Below are 27,833 nucleotides of genomic sequence, written 5' to 3'. Positions count from 1 at the left end.
CGTAATTGCTTCCAGACATATTTAAACCACTAGGGGGATGTTTATATGAAATTAGCAATAAGTCACAGGAGTGAATAAACCAGTTCTATGCACTGAATGTTGCAGTGTAAAAGCTGAGGAGCACACATGGAGAGTTATAAGAGAACCATGTGTAAGACACAATCATTATGTTCAATCTCTTCCTTCTTGTTGTTAGTCTTGCAACTTCTACCCATCCCTCTTTTATTGGCATGAATCTTCCGTGTCTTCCAGAGAACACAGTTATCCAGTTCTCTTGTTCAAATCTTCACACTTCATGCCTGGCCTCCCTTCACTGTTCTTTTCTTTTTAATATCCCATCATAATACTTTCTTCACATTGTCTCTTATTTAATTGCTTTCTTGAATCTCTTTCTCTTAATTTGATCTGCCTTGATCTCCTGGAATATTTTCTGATGCACTTCTCCATTTCACATTCATTTCATGGCTAGTTAAAAAAAATAACTGAGTTCTTGGGACATCTGGGTGGCTCAATCAGTTAAGCATCCAACTCTTGATTTCAGCTCAGGTCATGATCTCATGGTTTGTGAGACTGAGCTCCACATCAGGGCTCTGTGCTGATAGCATGGAGCCTGCTTGGGATTCTCTCTCTGCCCTTCCCCCACCTCTCTCTCTCTCAAAAAATAAATTGAAAAAAATGTTTAAAAGTAGCTGAGCTCCTCCTGTACAGCACATGAAACTACTTACCATTTCTATTCACTGTACTGCTCCATTTAACTGTAAAAACAATTTTTTTGAGGAGACTCACTGGAAAGGAATTGATACAGCTTTGGAAAGGACAGTTAAGAATGTTTTGCTGAGAAGTATATAATTACTTGACTGATTCTAGCAAACATTTGTGGGAATCTTTTAAAGCAATTTTGTTCAGCTAACTCTCAGTTGGACACAGCATCTTGACCCAAAAACTTTCAAACAAAAAAGATTCATTAAAATGAGCAAGAATTTTCCATAAAACTTCAAGATGCCATGCAATGAATTTCTATAGTTGCCTGCCATGCAAAATATTGTAGTATAAATTTAGAGATAACATTATAACTAATCTTCTAAAACAGACATTCTAAAAAACATTATATATGCTTGGGGTGACTGGGTGTCTCAGTCCGTTAAACGTCTGACTTCAGCTCAGGTCATGATCTCATGGTTCATGAGTTCAAGTCCCACATTGGGCTCTATGCTGACAGCTCAGAGCCTGGGGCCTGCATCGGATTCTGTGTCTCCCTCTCTCTCCAACCCTCCCTGTTCACACTCTGTCTCTGTCTCAAAAATAAATAAACATTAAAAATAAATAATAAATAAATAAATAAATAAATGATATTCCATATGCTTTATTTTTTTAAGTTTATTTATTTATTTAGAGAGAGAGACAGCAGGCGAGCAGAGGAGGAGCAGAAAGAGAGGAAGAGAGAGAATCCGAAACAGACTCTGCATTGTTAGTGCAGAGCCCAATGTAGGGCTCAAACTCACTAATCATGAGATCATGACCTGAGCCAAAATCAAGAGTAGAATACTCAACCAATGGAGCCATCCAGGTGCCCCAATACTGTATATGCTTTAAAATAAAATCTTAGAAATACCCAAAACACCCATTGCAGTTGGCATCATATGAATATTATAGAAAATCACAATGTGTTCTTCTTGCTCACACAACAAACACAAAATATCTATGATAAGAAAGAATTGGGGTGCCTGCATACCTGAGTCAATTTCAGCTCAGGTCATGATCCCAGAGTTGTGGGATCAAGCCCTGTATTGGGCTCCACGCCAAGCATAGAACTCACTTCAGATTCTCTCTCTCTCTCTCTCTCTCTCTCTCTCTCTCTCTGCCCCCTCCCTGCTTGCGCTAAATAAAATAAAATAAAATAAAATAAAATAAAATAAAATAAAATAAAATAATAAAATAAAATAAAATAAAATGAAGGAATTGATGTAATGGTTTTGTGTCTTTTCATCTATTCAGAAAGCAGAAAGAAAAGAGAACTAACTTCATCTGATGAAAACTTGCATTTTCTTTTGCCTCCCTTTTCCCTTCCTCTCTCCCATCTGCCCTCCACTTCACCCTCCATCCCTTTAAGTTTTCTCCATTTGTATTACAGTGGCACAGATTCAGAGAAGGGGTGGAGTCTGGTATTTTGGGTGGTCTTAATAAACCTTTAGTCTTTGGCTAACCTCTCCTTAGACTGAAAAGTAGCCAAGAATTTCCAATATTAGGAAGAGTCACTTTGAAGAGCTATACATGTATGACGAAGTGCATGTCAATATATCTGCTCTAATTTAATAAACAAAACTGAACAACAGGGCCTTGTCAGCCAAAACAACAACTATTTCTCCCAAACTTAAAACACATCCTTGTGTAAGTTATGGTTCTTATTTGGTTATTGTGTTCATTTATTTCAGTTTATTGTTTGACATCTCCCACCAGCTGAGCCAGGAAACTCATGGCAGTGCTTCAAAAAGTAACTCCACCCTACATTTAGTTTTTAATTTGTTCTGATTCTTTACTCTTTTAAACTCACAAAGTTTCATGGAATAAGTGCCCAAGGAAGATAGCATTTGCTTTTTATTTCTAAGCAGTTTTAGAAACCATATATAAAATCTCCCTTGCAGCTCCTCCTTTTTGTTAGAAAATTATATTAGATTCATATGTGTTTTGAGAAGTCAGTTGTATATTTTAATTAAAGGGAGAAATAAAAAGTCCTTTCTCCTAGTGGGCTTACAAAGAATGTAGAAGTTATTTCTCCCAATAATAACTTAACAAATGATGTTTTAGTCCCCTGAATTAGGGTAAAGATGAGGGGGAACAGTCATCTGTACAGTGAGTATATATTATCATGGACTTTGGAAGTGCCTATCTTTTTGGTGCTTGGCAACACATAGTAAAAATATCCACAAGGGAAAAAAAAAAGTCAATGTTATTTCAACAAAAATAGCCAAACTGTTTCCAGACAACAAAATAGCAAATCCATCTAGACTCACTGGTGCATGTCTGGACGTTCCAAATGAAACCTTGCATCAAAGAGAAAATGTGAGCACTTTCCTATAATATCAATAAAAATTAAACTACAATTGGTACAACTTTTAAGAGTTACGAATTTCCACTATTCTAATCCCTAATTCTTAAGAGCAATCTTTTTTGTTTGATTGCACTTTTGTCAGAAGAAAGAAAGAGGATATTTAAAATGAAGAATTTGTAATACAACACTGATTTCCTTTCTTAAGTGGTTGTCACTACAAAGAGCACCAAAACTTTGTAAACTTGATCAGGCTGGTACTGGAAAATGTAAACAACACTACAAAATAATGATGAGAACATTTTATCCAGGTTAGTACAAATAGATAAGACTTGCTTTTAAATGAAAAATTCCATGGAGACTAATGTACAAAAGGAGGGAGCATTTCAAGCTCACACTAGAAAGGTCATTGGCAGGGACCAATTTCATAGTATTTAGCATACCTGTCCTGGAACAAAACAGGGCTAAGCTGATTGAGCACGCATTTGAGTCTACAAAGGAATAAGTCCAGGTATTACAGATTAATGTTTAAAGAACTACACTACCTACTTTCAACATTCTCTTTATATATTTTGAGTTCTTGAATGAGTTCTAGAAGAACTCTATAACCCAAACCATTTTCAAGATGATAATGCACAGGAAAGTCCCCATATAATCAATCCTCTCTGAATGTGCCTCTGTTCCAGAAGAATGTAAGAAATTAGGTTTCTCCAAAAAGTGAGAAACCTAATTTCAATGATGATGACTTTTCCTTATTTTCAGTTGAAAAAGGGAAAAGAACTAACTTTGAATTTGAAGTTTTACAAGTCTACATTTTGAGAATATCTTTTTATCCTGAGAATACTTAGAAGAATGTTAATAGTTACTTGCTAACTAATTTGGATATAAATTTAAAAAATAAAGTTAAAAAAACAGTTAATAGTTACTAATGTTGACTCTATTTCAATATGGTAGACCGAGCATATGCATCTAATTACAATATTTTCTGGAACCCTACTAAAACTATAGTAAAGTATGCTTTTAGTAAAGTATTTTTTAAATAAAAACCACTTTATTGAGCTATGACTGACATACAAAAAGTTGCACATATTTAATACATACTACTTTATGAGTTTGAAGATGAACATATGCCCATGAAGTCATCACCATAATCAATCTCATAAACATATCATCACCTCCAAAAGTTGCCTCCCACCCTACTTATTTATTCGTGTGTGTATGTGTGTGATAAGAAGGTTTAATATCCAGGAAATGCAAAATCAAAACCATAATGAAATAACACCTCATACCCATTAGTATGGCTATTATCAAAATAACAAAAGATAACAAGTGTTGATGAGGATGTGGTGAAAGGGAACTCTTGTACACTGTTAATGGTAATGTACAGCCTTTAGGGAAAACAGTATGGAGTTTCCTCAGAAAAATGAAAAAACAGAATTACCATATGATCCATCAATCCTATTTCTATGTATATACTCAAAGGAAATAAAATCACTATCTTGAAGAGATATTTACACTCTCATGTTTGTTGCAGCATTATTCACAGTAGCCCTATGGAAGCAACCTAGATAGCTATTAATGGAGGAATGGATAAAGAAAAATGTGGTATGTTTATACAGTGTGATGTTAATTCTGCCTTAAAACGGAAGGAAACCCTGCCATTTGTGACCACATAAAAGAACGTTAAGGACATTATGCTAAGTGAAATAAACCAGACAGAAATAGACAAATGCTGCATGATCTCACGTATATGTGAAATCGAAAACAGCCAAACTCATAAAAGCAGAGAGTAAAATGGTAGTTATCAAGGGTTGGGGATGTGGGGGTAAATGGGAAGATGTTGGTCAAAGGGTACAAACTCTCAGCTATAAGATGAAGAAGTTCTGGAGACCCAATGTACAGCATGGATACTATAATTAGTGGTAAGTGTTGTGTATTTGAAACTTGCTAAGATTTCTTACCCAAAAAAGGGATAACTGAAAGAATGAACTGTTACTACAAATATATTCCATGTATCCATAAGTTAAGACAAGGAAGATTTTTTTAAAATCAAATCAAACTTTAAAGATAAAAATTATATGATGGATATGTTAATTAACTTGATTACAACAATCATTTCACAGTGTATATATATGTATCCAATCACACTGGATATCTTAAATATGTATAGTTCTTATAAGTCAATAATACCTCAATAAAACTGAAAAACAATTACCAGGCACTGAAAAACTAGGAAAATATGAGTCACACTGAGAAAATAAATAAATCAATATAAACTGAACCAGAGCCAATGTTAGAATTAGGAGACAAATACATTAGAACTGTTATTACAAGCATGCTGGGTGGCTCAGTCATGATCGGCTCAGGTCATGATCTCACGGTCCGTGGGTTCAAGCCCCACATTGGGCTCTATGCTGACAGCTCAGAGCCTGGAGCCCGCTTTGGATTCTGTGTCTCCCTCTCTCTCTCTCTCTGCCCTACCCCCGCCTGTGCGCTCTCTCTCTTTCTCTCTCTCAAAAATAAAATAAACTTAAAAAAGAACTGTTATTATAAATATATTCCACATATTCAAAAATTAAGACATGAAAATTGTTTTTTAAACCCAAATCATGGCTTAGTCAGTTAAGTGTCCAACTTCAGCTCAGGCCATGATCTCATGGTTCGTGGGTTCTAGCCCCGAGCCAGGCTCTGTGCTGACAGTGCAGAGCCTGGAGGCTGCTTGGGATTCTGTGTCTCCCTCTCTCTCTGCCCCTCCCTCGCTCATACAGTGTCTCTATCCCTCAAAAATAAACATTAAAAAAATTTTTTAATTAAACTGAAAGAATCTCTAATATTTAAAAACTAAGAAACATAATTTTAAATAACCCACAGGTCAAAAAAAAAGTAGAAAGAAAAATTAGAATGTATTTTGAACAGAATGAAAATACAATCAATTATTATGGGTTAAATTGTTTTCCTCTAAAATTATATTCAAGTTCTAAACCCCCCAGCATCTCTGAATGTGACCTTATTTGAGAATAGAGTCATTACAGGTATAATTAGTTAACTCAAAATGAGATAATACTGAATATTATAATATTAAACTGGATAATACTGGATAATACTGGATAAGGTGGGCCCTAACCCAATATGACTAGTGCCCTTACAAGAAGAGAAGAGACACACGAAGAAAAGACATCACACGATGACAGGCACAGAGACCAGTATAATGCACCTGCAAGCCAACGTACACAAAGGATCACTGCTACCATCAGAATCCAGGAAGGGGTAAGGAGGACTGTACCAAGAGTCCCACAGGGAGCATGGTCTTGCTGATACCTTGATTCATGACATCTAGCCTCAAGAACTGTGAGAGAATAAAATTTCTTTTGCTTTAAGTCACCCAGTTTATAACACTTTGGTACGGCAGCCCTATAAAACTAATATGACATATCAAAACGTGTGGGATGCCACTAAAAAACAGTACCTAGTGAGAAATTTAAAGCACTTATTGCTTAATACTGGAAAATGAGAATCACCTCAAGTCAATGACATCAGCTTCCAAAGTAGAAAAAAGAAATACAATAAACTTCAGAGCCTAAATTATCTAGAAATCAGAATTAAAAACAAAAACAAAAAAACAATGAAACCAAAAACTGGTTCTTTAATAACAAAGATAAAATTGACATACATTCTAAGCAGTCTATTAGGAGAGAATAAAGGAGAGTAGACACTAGTTCTCCCAATATCAGGAGTAAGGGAAGTAACATAACTATAGATTCTAAGAATATTTAAAAGATAATAAAGGAACATTTTGAACATCTTTATGGCAATAAATTTGGCAACTTAGAGGAAATGGACAAATTCCTCGAAAGCCACAACTTCTAATGGCCACACAAGATATAAAAGTTTTATCTATGAAAAATATTAATTGTAGTTAACTTTCCCACAAAACAAAAATTCCAGGCACAAATAGTTTTACAGATCATTTCTCCCAAAATTCAAGGAAAAAATAATACCATTTCCGCACATATGCTTCTAAAAAGTTAAAAAGAAATAAATAATTCACAGACAATTATATAATGCCAGATTCACCCTGACATCAACACCAGACAGGGACAGCGTGCTTTCCCGCTCCCGAGCCTCGGCCATCTCTGCCACGCCCAGGCACATGCTCTTCAGCGGCAGCTCACACTAGGACCTGTCCCTGTGTGTGGCTGACTGGCTGGGCCTGAAGCTGGGCAAGGTGGTCACTAAGAAGTTCAGCAACCAGTATACCAGAGTCAAGATCGGTGAAAGCGTGAAGCCAAAGATGTCTATAACATCCAGGGTGGTGTGGAGAAATCGACAGCCTGATGGAGCTCCTCATCGTGATCAATGCCTGCAAGATCACGTCGTCCATCATCCAGGGTAACTGCCATGACCCCAGGTTTTCCATACTCTCGACAAGGTAAAAAGGACAAGAGCCATGTTCTGATGTCTGTGAAACTTGTGGCATATATGCTCTTGGTTGCTGGGGCAGACCACATCCTCACCATGGACCTGCATGCCTCTCAGATCCAGTGAGTCTTTGACATTCCAGTGGATAATCTGTACATGGAGCCTGTAGTCCTGCAGTGGATTCAGGAGAACACCGCCAAGTGGAGGAACTGTATTATCGGTTCACCTGATGCCAGAGGAGCTAAAAGGGTCACATCAATTGCCGACAAGGTAAATGTGGAATTTGCCTTGATTCACAAATAGAAAAAGAATGCAAATGAAGTAGACTGGATGGTTCCTGTGGGCCACATAAAGGACCACATGGCTATCTTTGTGGACAACATGGCTGACATGCGTGGCACTATCTGCTGTGCTTCCAACCAGCTACTCTCAGCAGACGCCACCAAAATTTATGCTATCCTTTACCCACAGGATCTTCTCTGGGCCAGCTATTTCCAGAATAATGCTGCCTTTGAAGCTGTTGTCACAAACACCATTCCATATGGGGTCAAAAGGAGACACTGTTCCAAGATTCAGGTTATTGATATCTTGATGATCTTGGCTGAGGTAATCCAAAGGGCACACAATGGTGAATCTGTGTTTTACCTGTTCAGCCACATACCACTATAGATCCCAGATGTAAGGTATGAATGAAGCCTACTTTGGCCTCTGAATTGCCAGAGTTTTTCTGACTTTTTAGTTTCAGGACTCAGCAATTATAGGATAATGCAAAAGCACCCAATCTTTGTATACTCCAAGACCCATTGTTTCCCTCTCCTCAAGCTCAAGTCTATTTATTTTCAGTTTGAGGGGAGGGTAGTGGTTATTTGATTTTCCTAAGTGACCTGCTGTTAGTGATACATGTTTCATCATCCTGACTTGTTGGATAGGTGACCTTTTTCTTTGTTTTATCAGTACTTTGAGGCCACAAGTTTCAAGTACATAATTACATTGCAGAAGTTCATAGTTTATATATTCTGAAGGTGCCAGAGATGACTTCAGATTAAAGCTTTCTATGTAAATAATAATGTCAATGGACATTTGGGTAAAACCCTGTATACAGAATTATACTGAGTGAACCTTGGAAAATTTATAATACCCTGAATTTTGAATTTTTTTTTCAGTAACCAGGTTTCAAATAAACCATTGTGGTTATTGTGCTTAATCTGACCAAATTTTATGTGGCTTTAAGATGGCCACTGACATGTTTACTTTCTGATAAACATTAGACATATCAGAGGCAATGTAGTTCATTATTTTTTTTTACTGCAACTTCTAAAAAATATAACTATTACTCACCTGAAATGTCATGTTCTAAAATTTCAAAATTATCTTTAGCAATAGACTGACTGAGAAAATGTTTAGAGAAAGACTCTGCAGGCTCACTGGTCCATTCATGCTGTGCTCTGACTATCCCAGGAAGACAGCTCTTTGAGTGGCTCCTCCTGTCCTGCCATCTAGTTTTATGGTCTATTTTTAGCTCTAGCCTTTACTTTGCCTTTTTTGCAATAATTTCACGTTGTGGATTTCCACCAAAATAAAGACTCCCCTAAATCCCCTCAAGTTTACTAGTCTGATCATTATTTTGATTTGGACATAATAAAAAGTGAATTTTTGTGAGTGCCACCTAAATCATATTTAAACATTATTTCTTTAGTTTTGATTTCACATTCTTTTGCCTTTTGTAATCAGAAGTAGCAAGTCTCTTAGGCAACTGATTATTTTATTTTATTTTATTTTTATTTTTTTATATATATATTTTTTTAGTATATGAAATTTATTGTCAAATTGGTTCCATACAACACCCAGTGCTCATCCCAAAAGGTGCCCTCCTCAATACCCATCACCCACCCTCCCCTCCTTCCCACTCCCCATCAACCCTCAGTTTGTTCTTCTCAGTTTTTAACAGTCTCTTATGTTTTGGCTCTCTCCCACTCTAACCTCTTTTTTTTTTTTTCTTCCCTTCCCCCATGGGTTTCTGTTAAGTTTCTTAGGATCCACATAAGAGTGAAACCATATGGTATTTGTCTTTCTCTGTATGGCTTATTTCACTTAGCATCACACTCTCCAGTTCCACCCACGTTGCTACAAAAGGCCATATTTCATTCTTTCTCATTGCCACGTAGTATTCCATTGTGTATATAAACCACAATTTCTTTATCTATTCATCAGTTGATCGGCAACTGATTATTTTAAGTAAAACTGTTAGATGAAAAACGTGGGCAAGTCAGGCCTATGAAAAAAGTACAAATCAGTAAGCATTAATTTTTGATCCATTAAGATAATGTTCAAATGGTGGCCCAAGAGTAATCATGGAAGCCAAGAATGCTTTCTCCACAAGATGGCCCTTGACAACACCCTCCACAGGGAGGTGCATTCCTGCCTGCGGCAGAAGGCAAGCGCTGGCTCCCTGTGAGCTTTGTTATACACACACTTGTGTGCAAACAACTGAGTTCTTCAGCCCCCAAAGAAGAGAATTTGTCTACAGAAGACAAAGCCTTAGAATAATAATCTCTCCCTTCTGCTGACTCTTAAAACTTGAAGAGAGGAAATTCTCTGATCTACATTCTGCAGGTAGAAAAATCAAATCTTTAAGTCATTAACAAATTTCAATGGCAATCTTTAAGGTTTCAAACTTCACCACAGCAGAGGTTGAAGTTAAAAGTTCATTTCAGTCACTGCAGAAACTAGCATTTTGCTATACCTTAAAATGACTTTTGAGGAAAAAAAATGGCATTATGTAGCTTTGTAGAGCCCCCTATGCAATATAGATTGTCTATACCTATAAAGAGTTGACTTAAGATATATAAAGAGCCTATTTAGATATACTTTTTCATTTTAATAAATGAGTGATATCTCTTTCTTGGAATTTCTATACATAGACAAATGAAAATGTAGCTATGAACACACATAGGAAGACAGTCTTGGCATACATGTTCACATGACTCATAGAAGTTTACTTAAAGGTAATCATTTCAAGTTAAGATTGATTCTAAGATACAGAGCTAGTTTTAAAATAATCTTCAGATAAAAAATTGAAAAATCTATTGTCATTTTCTGAATTAAGAACTGATTGTTTCTATAATTTAACCTTAAATTTTATTACTTTCAAGGATTTCTGATATATTAACTAATTAGACTAGACTTGGCCATACACAGTGGCAGTGCAGACCTTAACTATCTGATGGTTTCAGTTCAAGAAAGATGATGAAGGTGGCCCTACGAGCAGCGCAGTCCCAGAACTTGCATATCCCTTGCTGCTTGTGTGGAAACATTTAAGTGAAACCACCAAATACATTAGTCCCACCCAACTCCGCTATATGGGGTTGGATTCATGTACATCCAGTCAAAAAGGGGAGCCAGAGAAATACAAATATACCAAAGCTGCTCATCTTCCAACTTAAATTATACTAATCAACTTACAGATATTCATATTAGAACTTTCCTTTTTAGATGTCAACTAGATTCAGAAATAGAGAATTTTCAGTGCTTGTATTAGTTTAGAATATAGGCTTTGGGGGCACCTGGATTAAGCATCCAACTTCAGCTCAGGTCATAATCTCAGCATTTACGAGTCCAAGCCCCATATCAGGTTCTCTGCAGTCAGCACAGAGCCCACTTCAGATTCTCTGTCCGACTCTCTCTCTCTGCCTCTCTCTCTCTCTCCTTCCCTCAATATTAAACAATTAAAAAAAAGAATATAGCTTTTAAGATTGTCTAACACTGTACTAACACATTTAAATAAAATCGTGTTACTTCTTTCATTAAAAAAAAAACACATTAAAAGAAAATAAAACTACCCAATATCCCTTGTTAATTTGGATTTTTAAAATTCTAATCAAATTTTAGGGAAAAAAGCTGTCACTATATAAAAATGATAATACATTATGTTCCAGAAGCGTTCATTAAAGAAATGCAAGATTAGTTTAATATCTGAAAGCAAATCAAAGTAATGCATCACATTAAACTAAAAAACACAAACTCAATACATGCAGAAAAAATCATTTGAAGAGATCCAATTTCTATTCCTAATAAAAACTTGCAGAAAACAAGTAATAGAAGGAAACTTTCTCAACCTGATAAAGAGAATCTATGAAAAATTTAAGCTAACATCACACTTAATTGTGGCAAAATGAATGCTATACCCCAAATTAGGGACAAGACAAGGGTGTCCACTCCCACTTCTTCTATTCAATATTGTACTAGAGTTTCTAACCATGGCAGTTAGGCAAGAAAGGGAAATAAAAGCCATCCAGATTATAAAGGAGGAAGGAAAACTATCTTTATTCACAATGTAATTGTTTAGAAAATCCTTTGAAATAGAAGATGGCGATGCAGAAAGACCCTGAACTCATTCTTTCCCATGGACACACTGAATCCACAACTACATGTGGAACAATACCCTCTGAAAAAAAAAGACCTGAAAACTGGCTGAACAGTTGCCTCACATCAAATGAGAAAAGGGCCATATCAAGGTGGATAGGAGAGGCTAAGGCATGCCAAAAATTTACTGCCCCTGGCATGGTAAACCACAATTGAGAGGGATCTCACAAATGGAGCTTCTCCCAGAGGAATGAAAGTTTGTAACCCACATCAAGCACTCCAATCCTAAAGACCTGTACCTGAGAGACAAGCTCCTAAATTAGCTGCCTTTGAAAACCAACAAGGCTTGCGTTCACAAAACCTGGGAGTCTGTAGCAAACTGAAAGACTGCTCTTAAAGGACTCATATACTCACTTGACCCAGAGCCCAGACTGCAAAGGCAGCAGTTTGGAAAGTACCCAGATTAATCTGTTAATCTCCAAGCATCAACTGAAAGGGCAGAGACCTGTTGGGAATCTCTCCAAGGATGGAGACACTGGTGGGCACCATTTTTGCACTCTCCCTCTCCCTTGCGATGGCCAGTGGGCACATGCCATCTCTTCTCCCCCTGCCTCACTAAAAGTGGGGGGCATGCAACATCCCTGCACTTGCTCTCTGCCTTGCTAAAGCTGACAGATACATGCCATACCTGTTTTCTCTCTGCCATGATCCACAGTGCCCGTGTCTCCTGGAGGGGAACTTTTACATACATCTAATGTCCTAGTATTTTTTTACATCTTGTATCCAAGTTTTTACAATGGAAGCCCAGGAGATGCCTCTTGAGCACTTGGCTCTGGAGACTACAGTGGCTTGCATTCTTGAGTCCCAAGGGACTATAACAATCAGAGAGGCAGAGTACCACCTCCAGGGCAGTATTCAGATCAAAAACTGAAACACTCCATCTTTCTGAGAAGTGGGCCTATTTGCCTGCCCAGGAGCACTGGCCTGATGAGCAGGCTCCTGGTCTGGCAAACTCTTAGAGGCCTACCGAGGTACTCTAAGGGAACGGGGCCAAGGGATGCAGGCCTCTGCCTCATGCCAGCTTGCCAATATCCCCAAGAAGGAGTTTGTACTCTTGTCTGGCACCTTGATTTTTGCAGTTGCTGCCAAGGAACACCTCTTCATCACCTGACTCTGAAGGCCAGCAGATCTTACATTTATGCATCCCACAAGACTATAACCAACAAAGTAAGAGTTTTCAAATAGCTACCACCCTCAGCACACAGCAAGAAGCAATAGACCAGGAGCTGAGTCTCTCCACAAAAAGTACCTATAAGCTTATCACCATAGCTACAGCCTAAAAAGTAGGCTTCTAATTAAATACATATCTAAGAGTTGACTGTAAACCTTTCAAGAGAGAAGATGGGCCCTATCTTCATGCTCCTCCTCTACCACATTCCAGAACACCAATGTCACTTGGAAGGGAGTTCTTATTTGTGTTTGGTATCCCAGGTTTTATATTTGGTACCCCAATATTTGCAGCTGCCACACAGAAATGCTCCTGGATCACCTAGACAGCTTGAGTCCCTGGGACCCATGGGACTATAACAATCGGAGAGACAGTTCTTGGCAGGCCACCACCCGCAGAGCACTGCACAGCCAGCACACTAAAACACACTGCCAGACTTTCTCTGTAAGAGGCCCATTTATTATCCTGGAGCTTTAGCCTGAGGGGCAGGTTTCAAGATTTCCTTGAGGCTATACTCTCAGGGAATGTAGGTGAGGGGACATCATTTTCATACTCTCCCTCTGCCTTATTACAGTTCACCTGTACCTCCCAGAAAGGGGCTTATAACCCTCCTCTGGAGCCCAATTTTTACAACGGTTGCAAAGGGGACAACACCTGACTTCCTAGTCTAGAAGCCAGCAGGATCTACAATGGCAGTCCCAAAGGATTGTACATATTACATACTAAAAGCTGCTGCCTAAGGGTCTGGCTTCCAATCAGCCTGAAACTAGATGCTGGCACATTCTCAACAACTGAAGCTATTAAAAATAAATCAGGCTGCTTGGACAAAGACAAAGATTCAAGAAACAATCAAAAGCTAGGACAAAGTTAAACAATAAGGTTCATCTTCTACAGGAGTACATTCCTGAAAGACTGGGAGAAATAGCTGTTTCACCTAATACAGAGGGGAAAAAACACAAAAAAAAGAGTCAAGTAAAATGAAGAAACAGAGAAATATATTCTGAACAAAAGAACAAGATAAAACCTCAGGGAAAAAAAAAAAACCTTAATGAAACATAGATAAGTAATTCACCTAAGAGTTCAAAGTAACGGTCATAAAGATCCTCACCAAACTTGGAAGAAGAATGGATAAACAGTGAGAACTTCAACAAAAAGCAGAAAATAGCAAACTGGTGCAGACACTCTGGAGAACAAAATGGAGGTTCCTCCAAAAGTTAAAAATACAACTACTCTATGATCCAGCAATTGCATTAATAGGCATTTATCCAAAGGATACAGAAATACATATTTGAAGGGGTACATGCACCCCAATGTTTATGGTGGCATTATCAACAATAGCCAAACTATGGAGAGAGCCCAAATAAAGATGTGGTGTGTGTGTGTGTATACATATATATATATGTATATGCGTGTGTGTGTATATACATACATATATATACAATATGTGTGTATATATGTATATATACATATGTATACATAAAATAGACTATCACTCACCTGTCAAAAAGAAGAAAAAATGAAGTCTTGCCATTTGTAACACCATGGATGGAGCTACAGTATATTATGCTGAGCAAAATAAGTCAGAGAAAGGCAAATATGATTTCACTCATATGTGTTAAGAAACAAAACAGATGAACATATTGCAAGGTGGGGGAGAGAGGGGGAAAAAAAAGCCATGAGAGACTCTTAAAGTTATAGAACAAACTGAGAGTTGATGGAGGGAGGTGGCTAGGGGATGAGCTAGATGAGTGATGGGTATTCAGGAGGGCACTTATTACAATGAGCAATGGATGTTGTCTGTAAGTAATAAATCAATGAATTCTGCTCCTGAAACCAATATTACACTACATGTCAACTAACTAGAATTTAAGTAAAAATTTGAAAAGAAAAAAGATAGGAAATATAATGAACATATCAAACAAAACTCACAGAGCTAAACAATACAGTAACTGAATTGAAAAATACACTAGAGAGATTCAATAGATTATTTAAAGCAGAAGAAAGGATCTGTGATCTCAAAGACAGGGCAGTGGAACTCATCTAAACAGAATAGCAAAAAGAAACAAATAATTTTAAAAAGTGAAGATATCAATATCAAGCTGAACAACATTCACATTATCAGGGTCCCAGAAGGAGAAGAGAAAGAGACAAAAAATTTACTTGAATAAATAATGGCTGAAAACTTCTTCAACCTGGGGTAGGGACCAAACACTTCAGAAAGCAAAGGAAGTTCCAGATAAGATGAACCCAAAGAAATCTACAGCATGACATTTTACAATTAAAATGTCAAAAGTGAGAGCAACAGAAAAACAATGTTTTAGTTACAAAATAAACCCCAAAAGGCTATCAGATTTTTCAGGCCAGAAGGAGGTGGCATGAAATACTCAAAGCACTGAAATGAAAAAACTTGCAACCAAGAATATACTCAACCCGGCAAAACTGTTATTCAGGATTGAAGGGGAAATAAAGTTTTCTAGACAAGCAAAAACTGAAGAAGTTCATCACCACTAAACCAGCCTTACAAGAAATCCAAAGGGAACTTTTTAAAAATGAAAACAAAGGGCTTTAATTAGTAGTAAGAAAATATGTGAAAATATAAATCACACGGGTAAAAGGTAAATATACAGTAAAGAAGGTGGTTTAATCACATATAAAGCTAATAAGAAGGTTGAAAGACAAAATTAGTAAAATTATAACTACAATAATTAGTTAAAAATACACGTAATATGTAAAAATGTGGCATCAAAAACATAAAAGAATAAAAATGTAGAGTTTTAGAATGTGTTCAACTTGTTATCAACGTAAAATAGACTGTTATAGAGTTTGTTACATGAAAGAATTATGGTAGCCAAGAGCAAAAATATACATTAGATACACAAAAAATAATGAAAAAGAAATCTAACCATGACACTAATGAAAGTCATCAAACTCTAACAGAAGAGAACAAGAGAAGAAGGAACAGAGATGAACTACAAGACAGTAACAAAAGAAGTTAGCAAAATAGCAATAAGTACATGCCTATCAATACTTACTTTAAATGTAAATGAATGAAATACCCCAATCAAAAAGACAAAGTATAGCTAAATGGATTAAAAAAAAAAAAGACCCTGCGCTATGCTATCTACAAAAGACTCACTCCAAATGTAAGGATTCAAACAGATTAAAAATTAGGGGTGAAAAAATATATTCCATGTAAATGAAAACAAAAAGAAAGCTAAGATAACTAAACTTATATCAGACAAAATAGACTTTAAAACAAAATCTATAATGTAAGACAAAAAGCATTACATAATGATAAAGGGGTCAAACCACAAGAGAATATAACATTTATGAATATTTATACACCCAAAAGAAGACCACCAAAATATATAATGCAAATATTAGCAGACCTAAAGGGAGAGGTGGACAGCAATATAATAATAGTTGGGGTCTTTACACCCCACTTACATCAATGGGTTGATCATCCAGACAGAAAATCAACAAGGAAACATCAGCCTTAAACAAGACACTAGACTAGATGTACATAATAGATATATACAGAACATTCCATCCAAAAGCAGCAGAATACACATTATTCTCAATTCCAAATAGAACAGTCTCAGGATAGATCATACGTTAGGCTACAAAACAAGACTTAGTAAATTTAAGAAAACTGAAATCATATCAAACAACTTTTCCAAAAATAATGGTATAAAACTAGAAATCAATTACAAAAAAGAAACTGGAAAAATCACAAATATATGGAGATTTGATCAACATGCTACTGAACAGTGAAGAAATGAAAGGAGAAACCAAAAAATATCTTGAGAAAAACACAACATACCAAAAGTTATAGGATACAGCAAAAGCAGTTTTAGAGGGAAGTTCAGGGCAATACAGGTCTACCTCAAGAAAAAAGAATCTCAAATAAATAATCTAATTGTACATTCCAAGGAACTAGAAAAAGAATGAAGCCCAAAGTTATTACAAGGAAAGAAATAACAAGGATCAAAGCAGAAATAAATGAAATACAGAATAAAAAGACAACAGAACAATCAATGAAGCCAACAGCTGATTCCATGAAACATAAACAAAACTGGCAAAACTTTACATAGACTAAGGGGGAAAAAATGTAGATGACATGATTTTATTTTTTTTATTTTTTTATTTTTAAATTTACATCCAAGTTAGCATATAATGCCACAATGATTTCAGGAGTAGATTCCTTAATGCCCCTTACCCATTTAGCCCACCCCCTCCACAACCCCTCCAGCAACCCTCTGTTTGTTCTCTATATTTAAGAGTCTCTTATGTTTTGTCCCCTTCCATGTTTTTATATTATTTTTGCTTCCCTTCCCTTATGTTCATCTGTTTTGTATCTTAAAATCCTCATATGAGTGAAGGATGACATGATTTTATATATAGAAATTTCTAAAGACTCCACCAAGAAACAGAATAAATAAATGCAATAAATTTGTAGGATACAAAATCAATATACAAAATATGTTACATTTATATACACTAAAAATAAACTATGAAAAGGGGAAAGTGAGAAAATAATTCCACTGACAATTATACGTAAAAGAATAAAATACCTATCAATAAATTTAACTAAGGAGGTAAAATATCTGAACACTAAAAAATATAAAATACTAATGAAAGAATTTAGGGGGTGGGGGGGTGGGGAGCACAAATGAATGGGAAGATACTCCATGCTAATGGGTTGGAAGAATTAAAAAGATCACTCACCATGAACAGGTGGGATTTATGCCCAGGATATAAGGATGGTTCAATATTCACAAATCAATCAATATCATACACCACATCAACAAAACAAAGCACAAAAATCATATGATCAAGGGTGCCTGGGTGGCAGTCAGGTGGCAGTCAGTCAGTTGAGCATCTGACTTTTGATTTTGGCTCAGGTCATGATCTCACAATTCATGGGATCAAGCCCCGCATGGAACTCTGCTCTGACAGCATGGAGCCTGCTTGGGATTCTCTTTCCTCCTCTCTCTGCCCTTCCCCTGCTCATGCTCTTTTTATCTCTCTCTCTCAAAATAAATAAACATTGTTTTAATCATATGATCATTTCAAAAGATACAGAAAAAGCACTTGATAAGATTCAACATCCATTCATGGTAAAAACTCTCAACAAAGTGGGGTTAGAGGGAACATACCTCAACATAATAAAGGCCTTATCTGAAAAACCCACAGGTAACAACAAACTCAATGGTGAAAAACTGAGAGCTTTCCCTTGAAGGTCAGTAACATGACAAGGATGTCCACTCTTGCCATTTTTATTGAACATAATACTGGAAGTCCTAGCCACAGCAATTAGGCAAGAAAAGAAAAAAAAAAAAAGTTACCCATATTGGTAAAGAAGTTAAACAGTTACTATTTGTAGATGACACGATACTATACACGGAAAATCCTAAAGACTCCACCAAAAAACAACTAGAAGTAATAAATGGATGCAGTAAAGAAGCAGGACATGATATTAATACCAAGAAATCAGCAGCATTTCTATACACTAACAGTGAAGTCACAGAAAGAAAAATTTAGAAAACAACACAATTTTAATTGCATTAAAAACAACAAAATACCAAGGAATAAACTTAAAGAGGTAAAAGACCTCTACTGTGAAAATTATAAAACACTGATAAAAGAAATTAAAGATGACACAAATGGAAAAATATTCCACGCTCATGTACTGGAAAACTTAATATTGACAAAATGTCCATATTACCCAAAGCAGTCCACAAATTCAATGCAACTGCTTTCAATATTCCAATAGCATATTTCACAAAACTAGAATAAATGATACTAAAACTTACAGAGAACCACAGAAGATCTTGAATAGTCAAAACAATCTTGAAAAATAAGAACAAAGCTGGAGGTATCACAATTCTGGATTTCAAGATATACTACCAAGCTATAGTAATCCAAACGGTATGGTATTGGCACAAAAACAGACACATAGATCAATGTAACAGAATAGAGACCCCATAAATAAATCTATAATTATATGGTTAATTTATCTATGACAAAGGAGACAAGAATATACAATGGGGAAGCTATGGTCTTTTTAATAAATGGTACTGGGAAAACTGGACAGCTACATGTAAAAGAATAAAACTAGACTACTTTGTAACACCATACACAAGAATAAACTCAAAGTGTGTTGAAGACTTAAATATGAGACCTGAAGCCATAAAAATCCTAAAAGAGAACACAGGCAGTAATTTCTCTGACATCAGCTATACATAGCAACAGTTTTCTAGATGTGTCTCCTAAGACAAGGGAAACAAATGCAAAATCAAACCATTGGGACTATACCAAAATAAAAAGCTTTGCACATCAAAGGAAACCATCAAAAAAACAAAGAGAGGACATACTGAATGTGAGAAGATATTTGCAAATGATGTATCTTATAAAGAGCTAATATCCAAAATATATAAAGAATTTATACAACTCAACACCAAATAGCAAATAATCTGATTAAAAAATGGGCAGGGGACCTGAGTAGGGAGAAAAAAGAATACTCATTCACTGTTGGTAGGAATGCAAACTGGTTTGGCCACTGTGGAAAATATGGAGGTTCCCCAAAAAATTAAAAAAGAATTACCATATGAGCCAGTAATTCCACTCCTGGGTATTTACCCAAAGAAAATGAAAACACTAATTTCAAAACACTAATATGCACCCCTGTTTATAGCAGCATTATCTACAATAGCCAAATTACGGAAGCAGCCCAAGTGTCCATCGACAGATGAATGGATAAGAAAGATATGAGGGATAGGGGATAATAATGGAAGATTATTCAGCCATAAAAAAGAATGAAATCTTGCCATTTGCAACAACATGGATGGATCTAGAGGGTATAATGTTAAGTGAAATAAGTCAGTCAGAACAAGACAAATATTATATGATTTCATTCATATGTAGAATCTAAGAAACAAAACAGAGGAAAAAGAGACAAACAAACAACAAGGAGCCTTAAATATAAAGAATAAATGCAGTTACCAGAAGCTAGGTGGGTGAGGGCATGGTGAAATAGGTAAAGGGGATTAAGAGTGCACTTACTGTGATGAGCACTGAGTAATGTATGGAATTGCTGAATCACTATATTGCATACCTGAAACTAATATAACACTGTATTTTAATCATATTGAAATCTAACAATTAAAAACTTTTTTAAAAAATAATTCAAGGTAGAATTTAAAAAGAATGACCACAGGACTTGAATAGACATTTTCCAAAGAAGACATACAGGTGGCAAACAGACCCATGAAAGAATGCTCAACATCACTAACCATCAGGGAAATGCAAACCAAACCCATGAAAAGATATCACTTCATATCTGTCAGATTGGCTATTATCAAAAAGATTTTTTTTAATGACGAGTGTTGGCAAGGACGTGGAATAAAGGGAACCCTCCTATACAGTTGGTAGGAGTGTAAATTGGTATAGCCACTATGGAAGAGCATATGGAGCTTCCTCAAAAAATTAAAAGGAAAGCCAGTGTACAAAACAGCAATTCCACATCTGGGTAACTATCTCAAGAACACTAATTTGAAGAGATATATGCACCATTATGATCACTGCTGCATTGTTTGCAATAGCGCCAAGATGTGGAAGCAATCTAAGGCATATTACTCAGCCATAAAAAGAATGAAATCTTTCCATTTGCAACAACACTAAGTAGACTTAGAGGGTATTGTGCTAATTGAAATAAGTTAGAGAAAGACAACTATGACTTCACTTATATGTGGAATCTGAAAAACAAAACAAAAATGAACAAACAAAACAAAAACAGACTAACAGATATAGGAAACTACTGGTTACCAGAAGTGGAAGAGATTGGAGGAATGGGAGAAACAGGTGAAGGGAACTAAGAGGTTGATACTTACAGTTATAAAGTAAATAAGTCATGGATGGGGCACGTGGGTGGTTCAGTCAGTTGAGCACCCAAGTCTTGATTTTGGCTCAGGTCATGATCTCACGGTTTGTGGGTTTGAGCTTCATGTCAGGCTTTGTGCTGATAGCTCAGAGTCTAGAGCCTGCTTCAGATTCTTTCTCCCTCTCTCTCTACCCTCCCCTATTCATGCTCTCTCTCCTTCTCTCTCAAAAATAAATAAACATTAACAAAAAATTAAGGGGCGCCTGGGTGGCTCAATGGTTAAACGTCCAACTTCAGCTCTGGTCATGATCTCACAGTTCATGAGTTCAAGCCCCGCGTCGGCTCTGTGCTGACAGCTCAGAGCCTGGAGCCTGCTTCGGATTCTGTGTCTCCCTCTCTCTCTGCCCCTCCCTCTCTCTCTCTCTCTCTCTCTCTCTCTCAAAAATAAACATAAATTTTTTTTTAATTTAAATAAATAAATAAGTCATGGGAATGTAATGTATAGCACAGGGAATATAGTCAATAATACTGCAATAATTTTATGGTGACAGACAGTAACCAGATTTATTCTGAGGATCGTCTCATAAAGTATAAAAATACTGAATCAACTATAATGTACAACTGAATCTCATATGATATTGGAGGTCAATTCTGCTCCAATAAAAAAATGTGCAGTATACTATATGCCAATTATATCTCAATAATGCTGTTAACAGGATTGAAACACAAATTGGTGAAAATTTGAGCACCACAACTACTTCAGCTCAGATCATGATCTCACAGTGCATGAGTTCAAGTTCCACATCGTAGGGGCACTGACAGCACAAAGCCTGCTTCAGAGTCTCTGTCTCCCTTTCTCTCTGCTCCTCCCCCACTTGCACTCTCTCTCTCTCTCTCTCAAAAATAAACATTTAAAAAATTAATAAAATAAAAAACAATAAAAAGGAGAAAGAGAGAAAGAAACTGGAGAGAGAAACCTCTCATTTGGAGAAGAATGCCAGATAAAAAATACAAAGTAAGTGTGGTAATCAGAAAAACGATCAGGGGCGCCTGGGTGGCTCAGTCGGTTAAATGCCCGACTTCGGCTCAGGTCATGATCTCACAGTTCGTGGGTTTGAGCCCCGCATCGGGCTCTGTGCTGACAGCTCAGAGCCTGGAGCCTGCTTCGGATTCTGTGTCTCCTTCTCTGTCTGCCCCTCCCCTGCTCATTCTCGGTCTCTCTCTGTCTCAAAAATAAATAAAAACATAGAAAAAAAAAAGAAAAATGATCATTTGCAACCATATCATAATTTAATCAGGCAAAAATCAGTAATTGATTCTAAAACATGGTTTATACTCTTTCATACATTTTATATATTTCGTATTTTATTAAAGCTACTAGCATTCTTAGTCTTATAATTTTAAGCTTGCTGATATTTCTCACCCCAATTCAACCTGGTGAACTCTTGTAATGCACAGCAGTTCTGATAAAAGTATGGTGAACTACAAAGACATGGTCGCATTCTCTAGGGAAGACCTTGATACAAATGAAAAATTCTGGCAATTGTATAGAGGTTATTCAGAAGTCGTGATCTAGTCTGGAAAATAGCTTAGGTCTCTATTTCAAGTCATTTTCACAAACAACAGAGATGCATATTCCCAAGAATCAACAATGAAAGATGCTTTTTTACAATGTTTTCCAAGATTTTGTGATAATGACAAGAATGCATATAAAAAGTTCCTCAATTTCTATACATTTTATGAGGTGAGACAGAAGCAAAGAATCTTGGTTATATGTTTATCTTCCATTGTTCTTGCTATCTGTGAGAGCTGGTATTTCTCTTTACTATAGAAATAAAAATAAAATAGAAAAAATATCTCAAATGTTACTGATATGTTTTTAGCAAAAAAAAAGCATGCAATTTGAACATTTCACCTCTAGCAATTTCAGTATCATTTTATTTCAATTAGCCAGGGAACTACTGCTTTATATAGCTGCAGGTGTAAAAAGAAGTAAAATTCCTCCAGTGATTAAGGCTGCTGTCAGTATCCTAATAGGATTTTTAAATATGCATCTTCTGCTCCTCTCCTCTTCCTCCTTCCTTTTAAGCATCAAAATACCTGGGGAAATTAAGTTAATTATGAACTGTTCTGTTATATTTATAATACATCCTTAGTCACAAAAATAATAATAAAGCTTTACACTACTATAAAGTCCTATTAGTCATTATTAAAAGGCTGACACAATCAGAGAAGCAAAACCGCAAAAAAACGAAGATCATATTACATATTTCTGAATTTGAAAGTAGTGTGATAACTCTTAAGGAAATGAAGTAGACTTTAGTGATTTAAAAAAAAACTATAAAAAAGGAGAAAAATTATGTTCTCTTTTCTTTATTTTTTTTACCTTTACTAAGAAATTATTTCTCAGTTCCTGCTTCCTACACCCAAGGCAACTGAAAACTTCTTCCCACTTTAATCTGGGAAAATTATTTATTCAGTGGTATACTATCTTGTTTCCACCTCAAATGGTCTAACACCAATTGGGTGTACTGCAATTCATTTATGACACCAAGTTAGCATGAGACTTCACAGTTTAAGTTTTTCCACAAAACTGCTCTCACTTCAGAGGCCAGCTGCAAGTCTGAGGGCCACCCAGGCACCTACACTTCTGACCAACAGGCTACCAATTTAGGAGGTCCCTACGATCCCCCTCAGGTTTAATAATTCACTAGAACAACCCATAGAACTCAGGAAAGTGCTATACTTATGATTACCACTTTTTTAAATGTTTGTTTATTCATTTAGAGAGAGAGAGTAAGAGATCAAGCAGGGGGGAGCATCTGCGTGGCTCAGTCAGTTGAGTGTCCAGCTTCGGCTCAGATCATGATCTCATGGTCTATGGGTGCAAGCCCCGCGTCTGACTCTGTACCGACAGCTCAGAGCCTGGAGCCTGGTTCTGATTCTGTGTCTCCCTTTCTCTCTGCCCCTCCCCCACTCACACTCTGTCTCTCTCTGTGTCTCTCTCAAAAATAAATAAGCATTAAAAGAGAGAGGGAGAGAGAGAAAGAATCCCAAGCAAGCTCTGCATTGTCACCACAGAGCCTGATGCGGGGCTTGAACTCACAAACTGTGAGATCATGACCTGAGCCAAAATCAAGAGTTGGACACTCAAGTATCTGAGCCACTCAGGCACCCCATAATTTTAGAATAAAGAATACACATATGAGGACCAGACGAAGAGATTCATGGAGCAAAGCCTAGAAGGACATGCAGAGCTTCCATGCTATCCCTCATGGAGTCAGGGCACATCACCCTCCTGGTACCTCTATGTGTTCACCAACCAAGAAACTCCACTAGGCTTCAATGTTGCAAGTTTTTATTGGGGTTTCTTTACACAGGTATGATGGATTAAATATTGGCCACATGATTGAACCCAATCTCCAGCTATCCTCTTCTCCCCTGAAGTCAGGCTAACCCAAAATTACAACCTTCTAATCACATGGTTGGTTTTTCTGGTGACCAGCCTCCATCCTGAAGCTATTTAGGGGCCCACCATGAGTCACCTCAGCATAATATAGTCCTATTACTCAGGAGATTCCAAGGGTTTTTAGGAGCTCCATGCCAGGAACACAGGACAAAGACCAGACAACTTTTTTATTGTACCACACATGTCTAGCTGGTTCTGGTGCCTTTGAGTAGTCACACAAGCTAATCCCACACTTTCTGTTGTCTAGGGTTCAATGCCCTAAACTATCCTATCCTACCTACCTGTTCCGATTTTGAGGCTCACTCTATTTGCTCAACACCTTATGATTCATCAAATAGGCTGGTTCTTCCACCATCGCACCCTTGCCTGCACCTCTCAGCTTGGCCTGTATCTCTTCTTTTTCCAGATTACATCTTCTCTCCTGCCCATGAATTTTCTTCCATTTAATAAATTAAATAATCTCCTTGGACTAATGAATTAATGCCTTGAGAGAACAAGCTGCCTACAACTAACATCTTAATAGGATTAAGAACTAAGACTGTGCATATGAACATGACTTTACTATTGTGGGAAATTCTTGTGCAGTAAGATAAAGTTGCAGAAAATCCTGAAGAAAATCCACTTATCCAAATAGCCAACTATTCAATTAGCCCCTCTCAAAACAATAGATTGCTCATCAGAATAAATAGCTCCTCCTGTGGTCAACACATAACTCAAAAGGACAAATTACTTGGTTATTAAATGACTCTCTATGTATCAAAACTTAATTCAAAATCCTCACCTTGCTGTGCTAAGCTTAAATTATTATATCATGAGGACTATTCAGTCCTAATTAGCAAAATCATTGAAAGACCTCCAGACCCCAGATTCTTATAAATATCTGCCATTTTTTATTTTTTTTAATGTTTATTTATTTTTAAGACAGAGAGAGACAGAGCATGAGTGGGGAAGGGCAGAGGGGGTTACACAGAATCTGAAGCAGGTTCCAGGCTCTGAGCTGTCAGCACAGAGCCCAATGCGGGGCTCGAACTCATGGACCACGAGATCATGGCCTAAGCCAAAGTTGGACACTTAACCGACTAAGCCAGCCAGGTGTCCCTATAGATATCTGCCCTCAATCTCTCCTTTTCAAAGATATACTAAGATTCTGTCTAGAACGTGGCCTCCCTTATGGAGAATAGGAAACTTCAGTTAACCAACATATTATTTCAGTGCTCTTTTCAGAAAGTTGGCCATCAGCAATGGCCACTGAAACTTTTCTTCCTGTAAAATTCAGGTAAGGGTAATAATCCTTCCCATCTAACCAGTTTGACCTAGTCTCAAAGAAATGATTCTGATACGGGATGTTGACAGTCCTCTGGCTATTGCTATTTCTGTTATTTCTGTGAGTAATAAACTTCGACCCAGGAGTCTAGCATCTTCTGACAGCATCCACAAAACTACAGTAGGCTAACTTCTTATCTTGCAAGGAGGATAAAATCTTAGGATCGTCACAGTTCTTGACAACCTATTGTATTAGAGAGTAGAAACAAAAGATTTCTAAATAACAACATGTGAATAAAAAAAAGATGTGGCTCTTTTATATGATAGAACAAAATAGAAAATGAAATTGATAAAAATCCATTAAACTTAACTTTTAGTGGAACTGGGTATTTGATTTTAAGCAGTCCACAGAATGTCAAATAGTGCCATAATTCAGAGTTCTTAAAATGAATTTAAACCATTTTGATATATAGATATGATATTAAAAATGAACACAAAATGATTCTGCTTTTCTAAAAGATATCTAGTATTATTCAAAATAATATAATTTATTTGTTGTCTAGGTAGAAATGTTATAAATTTTCTTTTGACGTAACTCTGGGGTTTTTAATTCCAGTGAAAGCTGGAATTGGTAATTGGAATTGGAATTGGTAATAAATGTTACCATTCAAGAATATGAGGTGGTTGAGGGCAATATATTATTTTTATTATCTTTGTGTACCTTACAATACACAGCAGCGTCCTACATATGATACATGCTCAATAAAGAAAAAAATGGGGGAGGCTGGGTGGCTCAGTCAGTTAAGCATCGAACTATTAATTTCAGCTCAGGTCATGATCCCAGGGTAATGGGATCAAGCCATGCATCGGGCTCAAGTGCTGACTGAAGGTGGAGTCTGCTTAAGATTCTCTCTCCCTCTCCGCTCCTCCCCTGCTTGTGCACACACTTGCATGTGTTCTCTCTCTCCCTCTCTCTAAAAAAACAAAAATGGGAAAAAAGAACAGAAAGAAATTAGGAAAAAAATGAAGAAAAGATGATGAAAATGATAAATCTCATGAAGAAGAAAAAGGAGACAGAAAAAAGAAAATCGTGAAGGAGAAAAGGAAGGTCATGAAGGAGAAGAAAAGAAACAAAAGAATTCTTTTTGTATCATGTAACAGTAACATGGCAAGAAATTCTCAAGATTTAGTAAAGTTTTGGCAGAAACTAGAGAGATTACAGAATTTGTGTTTAAAATATTAATAAAGTGAAGCAAGGACACATAAAGGGCAAAGTGGCTTCCTTTCATTTTTCACATCTGTAGGTGATTGTCCTAGAAGTATAGCCAGTTCACAGGCCACTGCAGGGTCCACAGCTGAGACGGGGGTCTGTATGCCTAATACCAAATGCACAGGGGGGCAAGACTCCATCTGGGTCCCCTGGCACATGATACTGGCTGCCACAGCGCCCACAAAGTCGTTTTTGTCCAGGGATGGATACCAAATTGTTTTTGTTGAGGGGAGAACATGATTAGAGACGTCTCATTCAGCCACGTTGCTGACATCCCTCTCAGAAACACACTACTTCTACGTTGATGGTATATTGATATTGGGTGTTTGCTAAATATCTGTTGAGTGAATAAATTTAGGATATAGTTCTGTCAAAGTATATTCATGTATTTGAGGGGCGCCTGGGTGACTCAGTCGGTTAAGCTTGATATTGGCTCAGGTTATAATCTTGCAGCTGTGGGATCGAGCCCCACGTCGGGCTCCATAGAGGCTGCTTGGGATACTCTCTCCCTCTCTCTCTCTGCCCCTCCACCACTCGCACTCTCTCTCCCTCTCAAAATAAATAAATAAACTTTTAAAAAAAAAAAGAAAGAAAGAAAGAAAAAGAAGGGCTCCTGGGTGGCTCAGTCAGCTGAGCATCCAACTTCAGCTCAGGTCATGATCTCACAGATTATGAGTTCGAGCCCCTCATTGGGCTTTGTGCTGACAGCTCAGAGCCTGGAGCCTGCTTCAGAGTCTATGTCTCCCTCTCTCTCTGCCTCTCCTCCGCTCATGCTCTGTCTCTGTCTCAAAAATTAACATTAAAAAAATTTTTTTAGTATATTCATGTATTTGAGACTTCAAGACTTTGATAATTTGGCTTTGTTTTTGCACTTAAGCCAGTTTAAAAATTTTA

The 27,833-nt window shown here is 36.9% G+C and overlaps 1 protein-coding gene and 1 pseudogene across 4 annotated transcripts in view; one reads left to right on the top strand and one right to left on the bottom strand.

The window, feature by feature from the left end:
- LOC113604776 (uncharacterized) overlaps positions 1-27,833 on the bottom strand; it is a 591,327-nt gene that overhangs the window by 383,474 nt on the left and 180,020 nt on the right. The window contains exon 3 of one of the 4 annotated variants that reach the window (XM_053221835.1): positions 21,404-23,037. The exons of the other annotated variants lie outside the window; for them this stretch is intronic. Coding sequence (XP_053077810.1) covers positions 22,904-23,037 — 134 coding nt within the window. The 3' untranslated portion in view covers positions 21,404-22,903. Of the gene's footprint in view, positions 1-21,403; positions 23,038-27,833 lie in introns of those variants that run through there. 4 annotated transcript variants of the gene reach the window in all.
- On the top strand, positions 6,922-8,158 carry LOC106973264 (ribose-phosphate pyrophosphokinase 2-like; annotated as a pseudogene).

Source organism: Acinonyx jubatus, chromosome C2 (assembly GCF_027475565.1).
Source record: "Acinonyx jubatus isolate Ajub_Pintada_27869175 chromosome C2, VMU_Ajub_asm_v1.0, whole genome shotgun sequence".
Classification (NCBI taxonomy): domain Eukaryota; kingdom Metazoa; phylum Chordata; class Mammalia; order Carnivora; family Felidae; genus Acinonyx; species Acinonyx jubatus.
Note: the sequence above shows the minus strand (reverse complement) of the source record. Positions and strands in the feature narration are given on the sequence as shown.